The sequence below is a fragment of the Nyctereutes procyonoides genome, unplaced genomic scaffold (genome assembly GCF_905146905.1).
Source record: "Nyctereutes procyonoides isolate TBG_1078 unplaced genomic scaffold, NYPRO_anot_genome, whole genome shotgun sequence".
In the NCBI taxonomy this organism is placed as follows: domain Eukaryota; kingdom Metazoa; phylum Chordata; class Mammalia; order Carnivora; family Canidae; genus Nyctereutes; species Nyctereutes procyonoides.
Genome location: NW_026575147.1, coordinates 21,218,808 through 21,230,900, shown reverse-complemented (window position 1 = coordinate 21,230,900; position 12,093 = coordinate 21,218,808). Strand labels below are relative to the sequence as shown.

Sequence of the window (12,093 nt, the reverse complement as noted above, 5' to 3'; positions counted from 1 at the left end):
TCTCTTAGGTTTTTCAGGTTTTTAAATATTTTGCCTTATGTTGTGTTGACTTTAAACAAAAGTGGGTAAAAATCCATCATTGGATTAAAGATCAAGCTTCAATCAGAATAGGGGAGGAGTTTTCTGTTACTATGAAAGCAATTTCAGCCATTTTTTTCAAGGCTCTTCATAGGCACTTTTTTGGGAAGTTTGCCTTTATATTATTTTGCTTGCTCAACCATGATTTTAGAATGATTAATATTTTCCCTTTTTTCTCAGCTTGATTACTGTCTAGTCTCCTTTTGAGTGTATTGACTACAGGAAGATAATGCAATCACAGACAAATGCATACCACCACCTGGGCTGAGGTTCCCAACAGATCACACACTGGTAGATAACAACAGAATCAGACATAAAACAGGGTTTGTCCAGGGAATTCCTTGAAGGACACCCATAAAAAAAGGCTATCCCTCTGTGACAAAAAGAGGTTCTGAGATTATCTGTGGCTACATTGTACACAATGTTCGTGATGGTTCTTTCTTAGAATCCAACTATTAAGAGAACTATATAAACCCCTAAGTAGAAAGGAAAAAAGAAAAAAGTTCACTCTTCACTAAGAAGCTACTATATGAAGTTTACTACCTGATCCCAAGAAATGGTGACAGTTCCAGGAAAATTCCTAGATCATAGGATTCAGTGCTGAAGTCCTTAAGGATGCAGAAGTGAGCCAGGCTTACAATTGTCTTCTGGTGACTTACCACTTCCACTTTCCTCTTCACCCAATTCTGGGATAGCAGTAATTGAGGGGAGAAATAGAAGTCAACTCTATTTCCATTTGGGCCAATCTGCACATAATGTACTAGCCACCAAGATTAAAGTTATAAATCTTCACATTCTACTAAAGGGCACTACAGAGTCTCCTCAAAATTCAGAAAACCAATAGTTGGTTGTATTGGACAAAGGAGAAGATGGAAACGCTGAAAGCCATTGAATCATTTAATAGTCTCCATAAACCTATTGTGAACCAAAGTTTCGTATAGTCTAAAATGTAAGGGTGGAAGTCACTACCACCAGGGATAAAATCCAGTTCCTTACAATAAAACAATGCTGAGAATTGCAAATGATCACCAGAGTTGAGAAAGCCCTGACAGATATAATGGGCTAGAATGACCGATTATCTTAATGTGCTTCCAGGAGAAGCAGAGTCAAGTGTTTAGGTGTCATAATCATTAGCAACTTAGGCTGAGTAGGATGATTATATCTACAATAATGCATTACACCAGCTCTTTTTCTCTAGGGGCATCGATATGTTAATGAGAAAAGAAATGAGCAAACTTCATTTAGATGTAAGAATGAAATTTTATAGATTTCATGTTCTCTTATGAACAATTAATGAAAATATATTTTTCAGATGCCAAAATTGCTTACCAAGGAGGCAATTCCCAATCTGTAGGAAAATCATCATAAGACCCACAAATACAAATGCAAACTTCTTCCCACTTGCATTTTATTTTTTTAAGATTTTATTTATGTATTCATGAGAGACAGAGAGAGAGAGAGAGAGAGAGAGAGAGGCAGAGACACAGGCAGAAGGAGAAGTGGGCTCCATGCAGGGAGCCTGACGGGGACTCGATCCCTGGACTCCAGGATGACTCCCTGGGCTAAAGGCAGGGGCTAAACCGCTGAGCCACCCAGGGATTCCCCCCCCCCACTTGCATTTTAGAGAAAAAAACTGAAACCAATTCCTTACACCCTCTCATCCTAGAATTGCTATATTAATTGGTTCTCATCAGTTATGCTAAAGTTCCTGTTTAACTCCACTCTAGAATTTATATCTTTTATATAGTAAATGGCTTAGATTTTACTACTTTTTATGAAGTCATAATTAAGATTCTGAACCTTAATTTCTTTGATTGTTTAATTTTAGCACTTTTAGAAAATGACAGATTCCGTCAAATATTCTATCCATTCATGTCAGGTGGGACCAGTACCTTAACTGTCAGAAAGCAAGGTCTGTGAACCTCGTGCCAAATAGCTACGTGAGCAAATAGTGAGATAAACAAGTCCTTCATGGAGACAGAGGTGGAGCTGGGCTTGGTTAGGAATGAATCAGGCCATCCCACAGAGTGGGTGTCTCCTTCCCAAGTTGCTCTTCAAGGCACAATTAAATCCCCTATAAAAGGCCCAGGTCCCAGTTGCCCAGTACACTTGCCAGCAGTGTCAGCGAGGGCTCAGCTTCCTTTGGTGAAGTGGGTAAGTCCCAGTCAATGGGATCATGTTCTTCTGCATGACTCATTTTCCAGCTGTAATAGATGTTGGGTGGGGATGAGGAGGGTCTAGGTGCCAGAAAGGATCAGCATCTTACAGTGATGTCATACTCCAACTAACTCCATGCCATCTTATAGCTGAAACCATCACTTGAATGGAAACATGGCTCTTCTCCCAAGGCTCTGAGCTCTATAAATTTGTTTGCACATCAGGGGTTGGAGGATGGTCATGTGTGACTCTAAGGGGGTTCATCTTCCTAAAAACTGTCATCTCGAAAAGTCACCAATCCTCAGTACTCTTTTTATATTGGTTCTACTCTCTATGGGCCATCTTCATGTATTTATGACATCTGAGGTATTGGAGTTGAGAAGTAACTAAAGAAGCCAGCCAATAACTGAATATTTGCAACATATCTGAGTTGATGCAGATAACATGTATTCTATCTTCCCCATTGTTATATCTGAGCATTATAATGCCATCTTTGACTAGGAAGAAGTGGTGCTTAATCTTAGAACTGGTGACTTATGAATTATATATGTAGATCCTGTATGTTCTATAATGTTGGAAAATAATCCATATTCCCTGTTAATTTTTCTGGTTACCACCAAATGTTTTGCTGCCACAATTAGATCTACATGGCTTCTATTCACTTTTAAATATTTTCAGATCTTCCTTTACCTTTTGGCTTTCACTTATTCTCTTTATTCAACTTTAGAGGAAGATACTTATGAGTAGCAACATATCAAATTTAAATTTCTGTTCTTCACTATCTGATCTGAAATATTCTAGGGAGTAGGAAAAGAGAGAAGGAAATGATATGGATAATCCAGATTGAGTGGACAATCAAAAGCTGACTACAGGATAGTCTGAAAATAATTCCCTGGCTTAAAATTTCTTAGAATCTGTCTTCCCCATTCTTTTTTTTAATTTTTTTATTTATTTATGATAGTCACAGAGAGAGAGAGAGAGAGGCAGAGACACAGGCAGAGGGAGAAGCAGGCTCCATGCACCGGGAGCCCGACGTGGGATTCGATCCCGGGTCTCCAGGATCGCGCCCTGGGCCAAAGGCAGGCGCCAAACTGCTGCGCCACCCAGGGATCCCAGTCTTCCCCATTCTAAGTATTCAAAGATTAAAAAAAAAAAAAAGCCTTTGAAAGCCAAGGTTAAAAATAACTACTGTTGTAAATTTGGGGCTCTAACTAAAATAGTGTGGATGAAGCCTCTCCAAGATCAGAAATAGAGTTTTGATTCTGGATCCTTTCTTATTCTCCTAGATTTACTTGAACGTGAAGGAAAGAAAAAAAATGTCTCCACTTCTGAGAAGCATCTTCAATATCACTGAAATGTTTAATCAATATGCCTCACATGATTGTGATGGGGCAGCACTAAGCAAGAAAGACCTGAAGAACCTCCTTGAAAGGGAATTTGGAGATGTACTTCGGGTAAGAAATAAGAAACGAAAATCTATTGATTTAGGGTTTAAAATGTCTTCTCAGAAGGGGTCATAGCAAAGAATAATGACCTTTTATCTATTTATACCATCACAGCCCTACACTGCATTCCCTATTCATTTTTCTTTTTTTAAGATTTTATTTATTTATTTGAAGAGAGAGACCTCACACATGCTCAAGTGGAGACAGGGAGAGGGGAAAGCAGACTTATGCTGAGTATGGAGCCCATTGTGGGCTCAATCCCACAACCCTGAGATCATGACCTGAGTGGAAGCCTAGAGTCTGGTCTGGCACTTAACCCACTGAGACACTTAGGCACTCCACCCTTATTCATTTCTGAGTTTAAAGGTACTTAACTGGCATTGTAGTCTGAATACTAAGGAAGTAGCTAGCAACTATTTCATGTACTTGATGGTAACATCATTGTGAATGAACTGTTCATGCGAAGTTATCACCAAAGATGTCAGATCGAACTAAACTTGGAAGGAACTTAAATTTACTTCCAAATTTTAACAATTAAAATCAGCCTGATCTCTAGTAAAATGATGTTAACATGTTAACAAAACATAAATGTTTTGTTCTGTCTTCAAACGTGGGATAAAAATCAAGCAGGGGTACCGGCTATTTCAGACAGAACTAGCTGCTGTAAAACTTCACAAATTTTCGTTGTATTTCTCTCTTGAAGGTTAGTTCATTCTTATTCACCCAGCTTAAGAGAACATGGATTCTTTTGATCAGCATTAATTTACAAGTTACAAAAATTTTCAACAAATGTATGCTTTAAAATGAAGTGTTCACATTTTACATGGGGACCAGACTTGATACACACTGGATGTTTTCCTAATTGCTCTTAATGTCTTTTGAGTGTCAGCATATCACAAAATATTCATTGTGTCTATGACTGAAAGTTTACTACTTGTAAATAGTGCACTGTAAAATTTTTGTCTTCATTTTTTTCATAGAGACCACATGACCCTGAGACAGTAGATCTGATCCTGGAACTTCTGGATCGCGACTGTAACGGGCTGGTTGATTTCAATGAATTCCTCCTGTTCGTTTTCAAGGTGGCTCAAGCTTGTTATTACGCTCTCAGCCAGGCTGCCGGGCTAGATGAGAAGGGGGCCAAGTGTGAGGGAAAGGATAACCCATTACAAGATCCCAGGCAAAAAGAAGACCAAAGGAGATTTGAGCCCCAGGACACACAATTTGAAGAACGCAGGCAGAAGAGACAGGAACTGGAGAGGGAGCTCGCAGAGGAGGAGCAGCAGCGGCTGCAGAGGCGAGAACAGGAAAGGCACCTGGAAGAGGAAGAGCATCTGCAGAGGCGCAAGGGTCGAGAGCCAGAGACACTTCCTGATCAAGAGCAAAGGCGAGAGAGGCAGGCGCAGCGGGAGCTGCAAGAGGAAGAGCATCTGCAAAGGCGGGAGCGCCAAGAGCAAGGCGAGCGGGCACTCGAGGAGGAAGGCGAGCAACTGCAACGGCAAAGGCGCCAGGAAAGGCACCTGGAGCAGGAGCTGCGGCGCGAACAGGAGAGGAGTGTGCAAGAACTGAGGCGCGAGGAGCGCGAGGAGCAGCTCCTGGAGCAGGAGCTGAGGCGCGAGCAAGAACTAAGGCGCGAGCAGGAGCAGACACGTGAGCAGCTGAGACGCAAGGAGCCGCGCCTGGAGCAGGAGCTGAGGCGCGAGCAAGAATTTAGGCGCGAGCAGCTGAGACGCAAGGAGCCGCACCTGGAGCAGGAGCTGGGGCGCAAACAAGAATTAAGACACGAGCAGGAGCTGAGACACGAGGAGCAGGAGCTCAGGCGTGAGCAGGAGCTAAGGCGCGAGCAAGAACTGAGGCGCAATGAGCAGCGCCTGGAGCAGGAGCTGAGGCGCGAGCAGGAGGAAAGACGCGAGGAGCCGCGCCTGGAGCAGGAGCTGAGGCGCGAGCAAGAACTGAGGCGCAATGAGCAGCGCCTGGAGCAGGAGCTGAGGCGCGAACAAGAACTGAGGCGCAATGAGCAGCGCCTGGAGCAGGAGCTGAGGCGCGAGCAGGAGGAAAGACGCGAGCAAGAACTAAGGCGCGAGCAGGAGCTGAGACGCAAGGAGCCGCGCCTGGAGCAGGAGCTGAGGCGCGAGCAAGAACTAAGGCGCGAGCAAGAACTGAGGCGCAATGAGCAGCGCCTGGAGCAGGAGCTGAGGCGCGAGCAGGAGGAAAGACGCGAGCAAGAACTAAGGCGCGAGCAGGAGCTGAGGCGCAAGGAGCCGCGCCTGGAGCAGGAGCTGAGGCGCGAGCAAGAACTAAGGCGCGAGCAAGAACTGAGGCGCAATGAGCAGCGCCTGGAGCAGGAGCTGAGGCGCGAGCAGGAGGAAAGACGCGAGCAAGAACTAAGGCGCGAGCAGATGCTGAGGCGCAAGGAGCCGCGCCTGGAGCAAGAGCTGAGGCGCGAGCAGGAGGAAAGACGCGAGGAGCCGCGCCTGGAGCAGGAGCTGAGGCGCGAACAAGAACTGAGGCGCAATGAGCAGCGCCTGGAGCAGGAGCTGAGGCGCGAGCAGGAGGAAAGACGCGAGGAGCCGCGCCTGGAGCAGGAGCTGAGGCGCGAGCAGGAGGAAAGACGCGAGGAGCCGCGCCTGGAGCAGGAGCTGAGGCGCGAGCAGGAGGAAAGACGCGAGCAAGAACTAAGGCGCGAGCAGGAGCTGAGGCGCAAGGAGCCGCGCCTGGAGCAGGAGCTGAGGCGCGAGCAGGAAAGACGCGAGCAGCTCAGACGCGAGGAGCAGCGCCTGGAGAAGCAGCAGAGGAGCGAGCAGCAGCTGGCTGAGGAGGTGGAGCAGGAAGAGGCACGTGAGCGGGGCAAGTGCCGCACCCCAAGGTGGCAGTGGCAGCTCGAAAGTGAGGCGGAAGCTCGTCAGAGCAAAGTTTACTCCAGGCCCCGCAGGCAGGAGGAAGAGAAGAGGCAGCGCCAGGAGCTCGGGCAGCAGCTGCGGGCGCAGGAGGAGGACGCGCAGTGGCAGCGCGGGGCCCGGCCCCTCGGAGAGGAGCGCGAACGCGGGCTGCAACGGGAGGAGCAGGTGCGCCTGCTGGAGGCGGAGGAAGAGCAGCGCCGCGACTCTAAATGGCAGTGGCAGGCGGAGGAAGAGAGCGAGAGGCGCCGCCAGAGGCTGTCGGCCAGGCCCGCTTTGCAGGAGCAGCGGGAGAGGCAGCTAAGAGCGGAGGAGCCACAGGAGCGGAAACTGTTCCGTGAAGAGGAGCAGCAGCGCCGACGACTCGAGAGGGAGCAGGAGCAGCAGGTCCGTGAGGAGGAGAAGCAGCTCCGGTTGGAGAACTTCCAAGAGGATCAAGGGAGGAAGCTACGCCAGGAGGAGCAGCGCCGAGACCAAAAATGGAGGTGGCAACTAGATGAGGGAAGCCAAAGACACCGCCACATAGTGTACGCCAAGCCAGCTGAACGGGAGCCGCTGAGGGAGGAAGAGCAGGTGCAGAGGGAGGAACGCGAGAAAAGGAGGCGCCAGGAGGAACCGCTCCTGCAGGAACGGGAAGAGCAGCTGCGCCGCCAGGAGCGCGACAGGAAGCTCCGCGAGGAGGAACAGCTCCTGCAGGAACGGGAAGAGCAGCTGCGCCGCCAGGAGCGCGACAAGAAGTTCCGCGAGGAGGAACAGCTCCTGCAGGAACGGGAAGAGCAGCTGCGCAGGAGGGAACGTGAGCAGCAGCTGCGACAGGAGCGCGACAGGAAGTTCCGCGAGGAGGAACAGCTCCTGCAGGAACGGGAAGAGCAGCTGCGCCAGGAGCGCGACACGAAGTTCCGCGAGGAGGAACCGCTCCTGCAGGAAAGGGAAGAGCAGCTGCGCCGCCAGGAACGCGACAGGAAGTTCCGCGAGGAGGAACAGCTCCTGCAGGAACGGGAAGAGCAGCTGCGCAGAAGGGAACGTGAGCAGCAGCTGCGCCAGGAGCGCGACAGGAAGCTCCGCGAGGAGGAACAGCTCCTGCAGGAATGGGAAGAGCAGCTGCGCCGCCAGGAGCGCGACAGGAAGTTCCGCGAGGAGGAACAGCTCCTGCAGGAACGGGAAGAGCAGCTGCGCCGCCAGGAGCGCGACAGAAAGTTCCGCGAGGAGGAACAGCTCCTGCAGGAACGGGAAGAGCAGCTGCGCCGCCAGGAGCGCGACAGGAAGTTCCGCGAGGAGGAACAGCTCCTGCAGGAACGGGAAGAGCAGCTGCGCAGGAGGGAACGTGAGCAGCAGCTGCGCCAGGAGCGCGACAGGAAGTTCCGCGAGGAGGAACAGCTCCTGCAGGAACGGGAAGAGCAGCTGCGCCGCCAGGAGCGCGACAGGAAGCTCCGCGAGGAGGAACAGCTCCTGCAGGAACGGGAAGAGCAGCTGCGCAGGAGGGAACGTGAGCAGCAGCTGCGCCAGGAGCGCGACAGGAAGTTCCGCGAGGAGGAATCGCTCCTGCAGGAACGGGAAGAGCAGCTGCGCCGCCAGGAGCGCGACAGGAAGTTCCGCGAGGAGGAACAGCTCCTGCAGGAACGGGAAGAGCAGCTGCGCCGCCAGGAGCGCGACAGGAAGTTCCGCGAGGAGGAACAGCTCCTGCAGGAACGGGAAGAGCAGCTGCGCCGCCAGGAGCGCGACAGGAAGTTCCGCGAGGAGGAACAGCTCCTGCAGGAACGGGAAGAGCAGCTGCGCCGCCAGGAGCGCGACAGGAAGTTCCGCGAGGAGGAACAGCTCCTGCAGGAACGGGAAGAGCAGCTGCGCCGCCAGGAGCGCGACAGGAAGTTCCGCGAGGAGGAACCGCTCCTGCAGGAACGGGAAGAGCAGCTGCGCCGCCAGGAGCGCGACAGGAAGTTCCGCGAGGAGGAACAGCTCCTGCAGGAACGGGAAGAGCAGCTGCGCAGGAGGGAACGTGAGCAGCAGCTGCGCCAGGAGCGCGACAGGAAGTTCCGCGAGGAGGAACAGCTCCTGCAGGAACGGGAAGAGCAGCTGCGCCGCCAGGAGCGCGACAGGAAGCTCCGCGAGGAGGAACAGCTCCTGCAGGAACGGGAAGAGCAGCTGCGCAGGAGGGAACGTGAGCAGCAGCTGCGCCAGGAGCGCGACAGGAAGTTCCGCGAGGAGGAATCGCTCCTGCAGGAACGGGAAGAGCAGCTGCGCCGCCAGGAGCGCGACAGGAAGTTCCGCGAGGAGGAACAGCTCCTGCAGGAACGGGAAGAGCAGCTGCGCCGCCAGGAGCGCGACAGGAAGTTCCGCGAGGAGGAACCGCTCCTGCAGGAACGGGAAGAGCAGCTGCGCCGCCAGGAGCGCGACAGGAAGTTCCGCGAGGAGGAACCGCTCCTGCAGGAACGGGAAGAGCAGCTGCGCCGCCAGGAGCGCGACAGGAAGTTCCGCGAGGAGGAACAGCTCCTGCAGGAACGGGAAGAGCAGCTGCGCCGCCAGGAGCGAGACAGGAAGTTCCGCGAGGAGGAACAGCTCCTGCAGGAACGGGAAGAGCAGCTGCGCAGGAGGGAACGTGAGCAGCAGCTGCGCCAGGAGAGCGACAGGAAGTTCCGCGAGGAGGAACCGCTCCTGCAAGAAAGGGAAGAGCAGCTGCGCCGCCAGGAGCGCGACAGGAAGTTCCGCGACGAGGAACAGCTCCTGCAGGAAAGGGAAGAGCAGCTGCGCAGGAGGGAACGTGAGCAGCAGCTGCGCCAGAAGCGCGACAGGAAGTTCCGCGAGGAGGAACCTCTCCTGCAGGAAAGGGAAGAGCAGCTGCGCCGCCAGCAGAGAGAGGATCAGAGGCGCCGTAGCCAAGTCTGGGAAGAAGGAAACAAAGGCCGTAGGCAGGCTCTGGAGCCCGGCAAGCGTCCGTTTGCTAGTGTCCCGGTGCGCTCCAGTCCTCTCTATGAGTACATCCAAGAGCAGAGATCTCAGTACCGCCCTTAAGAGATGTTACCAATATCCCGACACCTGCCAAAGCTTCCAGCAAAAGATAATGAGGAAACACTGGATACCAAATAACTCAGATGTTTCTGGTTGTGGGAGAACTCTCTGATGTTTCAAAATCTTTTTTTCCAAAACTTTAAACTATAGTCATTTCATATACCTTGTACTCTCGCCTTTATTCTTTCTCAAGTAATCCTTTACTGCAGGGTGTCTTTATTCTTTGGTGCAGATGTGGTGTGCATTTTTTAAAAATATAAATCATTTAATTTGTTTAAGGAGTTTTATTTGGGGAACGTTAATTTATTGCTTTCAAGAGTAACAAGAATATGATTTAGGATTCAAAAGATTTGGGTCTTTAATAGTCCATCTTTTGGAGAGTTTAGATATTTTTAATGTTCCATTTGGCATTTCCCACAGTTAATTAATATTAACTACATTAATATTTATCTCCAAATAGACTCGCTTTTGTGGTATAATAGCACAGATTCTGCAAGTGGACCGAATCTTTATAATCCTTGAGTAGCACAGGGGGAGTGACTTCTACAGAAAATTCCCTGTAAAATCTGCCCCTAATTGGAAGAAATATCTATTATGAAGAAGGCTTAGCTTCAAGACTTAGAATTTGAATTAGAATTTTTTCCTACACAAGCACTTAAAATCTCATGAAGCAAAAGCAAGTTGTTTCTCAAACAACTCCAGAGTTCAAATTTTAAAACTGTCTACGTAGTCTGCAGTGCTCAGTTCTGTGCCCCCAGTCTTTGATGAGGTTAAGAATATTACTACCTTTGTTCATTTTAACTGAGAGGGAGCCTGCTCAGGATCTTGTAAACATATATTTAGCTTTAGAGCAATAAAAGATAACAGCATTTTGGGGGAGGGAAAGGGAAAATTTGTGAACAGAATGGCAAGTTTGTAGAGGCCCTTAGATGAGCCAAGACCCATCAGCCCACAATCCTTTGAGGCCTATTGATACTACGCTGGAGACATTCTTGTTGAAATGAGTGGACTATATAAAAAACAATAAAAGTTTGGCAAATAGTTATTTTTGTCTCTTTTGATTAAGCATTAAATAACTCAAGATCTAATGGTTTTTAACTGATGTAAGTTCCCATTTAAGGGTATTTGGATACTATTATCTATGTCTAAATATGAAAAAGGGGGAAAAATCTGTTTTCCCCAACCATTTTTTCTTGTTAGGGTGAGCCCTACATTATTTCCACCTCCAAGCTACAATTCTCTTTCCAGGGGTTTTTATTCTTCACTGCACAGCTTTCTGTTCTTTCAGGGACTCACTAGTCATGGTATATAAAATTGTTTGTATAATGTGTTTGTTAATTCTTCCTTCTGAGAATACAGCAGCTTCTTGGTCTCTGATGTCTGATAAGCCAATAGTAGAAAATGGCCTGAAAATTCAGTTCAATATTACAGAAATTGTAGGTGACCTGTTGACTTAAGCAGCATATCCCTGAGGTGACACAATCAGAAGATGCTTAATACTAATCAGACCAAAGTATAAAATTGTTATCTAATAATCCAAACACCCCTCTGCCACCTGCTGAAGTCTATATTCAGCATTCATACCTTAGCAACTAGGAATAAGTCCAAGAAGACCCTAATCCAGGATAGGATCGTTTCTAATTGTGAGGGTCCCAGGTGAGATGTTCGAAGTTACTTAACATTTTGATCAATGGTGGAGAGAATAAAGCTAAGCCTATAGCTCCTGAGAATCATTCTGGTAGAGTAAGGTGACAATTTCTGCAAGGAGCACTAGCGTCTCCCTCACTTTAACACAAATAGTAGATACCCACAAAAGGCAGAACCTGGGAATCCCTGATGCCCTTGGAACTTCATCTCTTTCAAATGATTTCTAACTGCAAAACTACTTTTCTCTTAAGGCAAGTGTAAACTTTTCCTTATTTAATCTTCCTGGAAACCCTGGAAGAGCCTCACTGGCTTTCTCCGGGATCCTCTCAATGGGTACCTCATTATAAATATCAGCCCCAGGATACTCCTGAAATATATACTCATCATATAAGCTACAATTCACCTATAATAAAAAACAATCAAAGCCCACAGGCTTCTTGCAGCACTTTACAAGATGAGGAAAGGGCCAATTTCCAAAGAAGAAAGTATTGTCTCATCACAGTTATAATAACATGTAGTTAGAAAAAAATGTCAGCCAGTCCATGCCCTATGGCTCTTCTTTTATTCATTGGCAGGAGATCATACTGGCAAGTCAACCTTCCTGCACCACCTAAATAATGTACGTGCATGGGCAGAACCTTGAGGCTATTGGGCAACTGGCTGCTTAACTATAAACTGGGAGCTCTATTAACATCACTGTGGCTGCTACTGGGGAATGGGGTTGAGAGCTGAATATATATGATCTGTAATGGAAAAGCTGGTCTCCACTTTATGGGCTGAATTATGTCCCTCCTATAGGTTCATATGGGAATTCCTAACCCTCAGCACATTAAAATGTAGCCATGTTTGGAGATACATTATTTAGG

The 12,093-nt window shown here is 48.7% G+C and overlaps 1 protein-coding gene across 1 annotated transcript; it reads left to right on the top strand.

Annotated features, from left to right (window-relative positions):
• Window positions 1–2,175: 2,175 nt before the first annotated feature.
• On the top strand, window positions 2,176–9,740 carry TCHH (trichohyalin). The gene is made up of 3 exons (XM_055312662.1): window positions 2,176–2,232; window positions 3,522–3,689; window positions 4,661–9,740. The coding sequence occupies exons 2-3, from the start codon at window positions 3,552–3,554 to the stop codon at window positions 9,581–9,583; spliced, it is 5,061 nt and encodes a 1,686-aa protein (XP_055168637.1). The 5' UTR covers window positions 2,176–2,232; window positions 3,522–3,551; the 3' UTR covers window positions 9,584–9,740.
• Window positions 9,741–12,093: the final 2,353 nt, after the last annotated feature.

Bases quoted from the DNA above. Each gene is read 5' to 3' on its own strand.
- TCHH (XM_055312662.1), top strand. From the start codon at position 3,552: ATGTCTCCACTTCTGAGAAGCATCTTCAATATCACTGAAATGTTTAAT. The intron at 3,690-4,660 runs GTAAGAAATAAG...TTTTTTTCATAG, and splicing joins AATTTGGAGATGTACTTCGG to AGACCACATGACCCTGAGAC.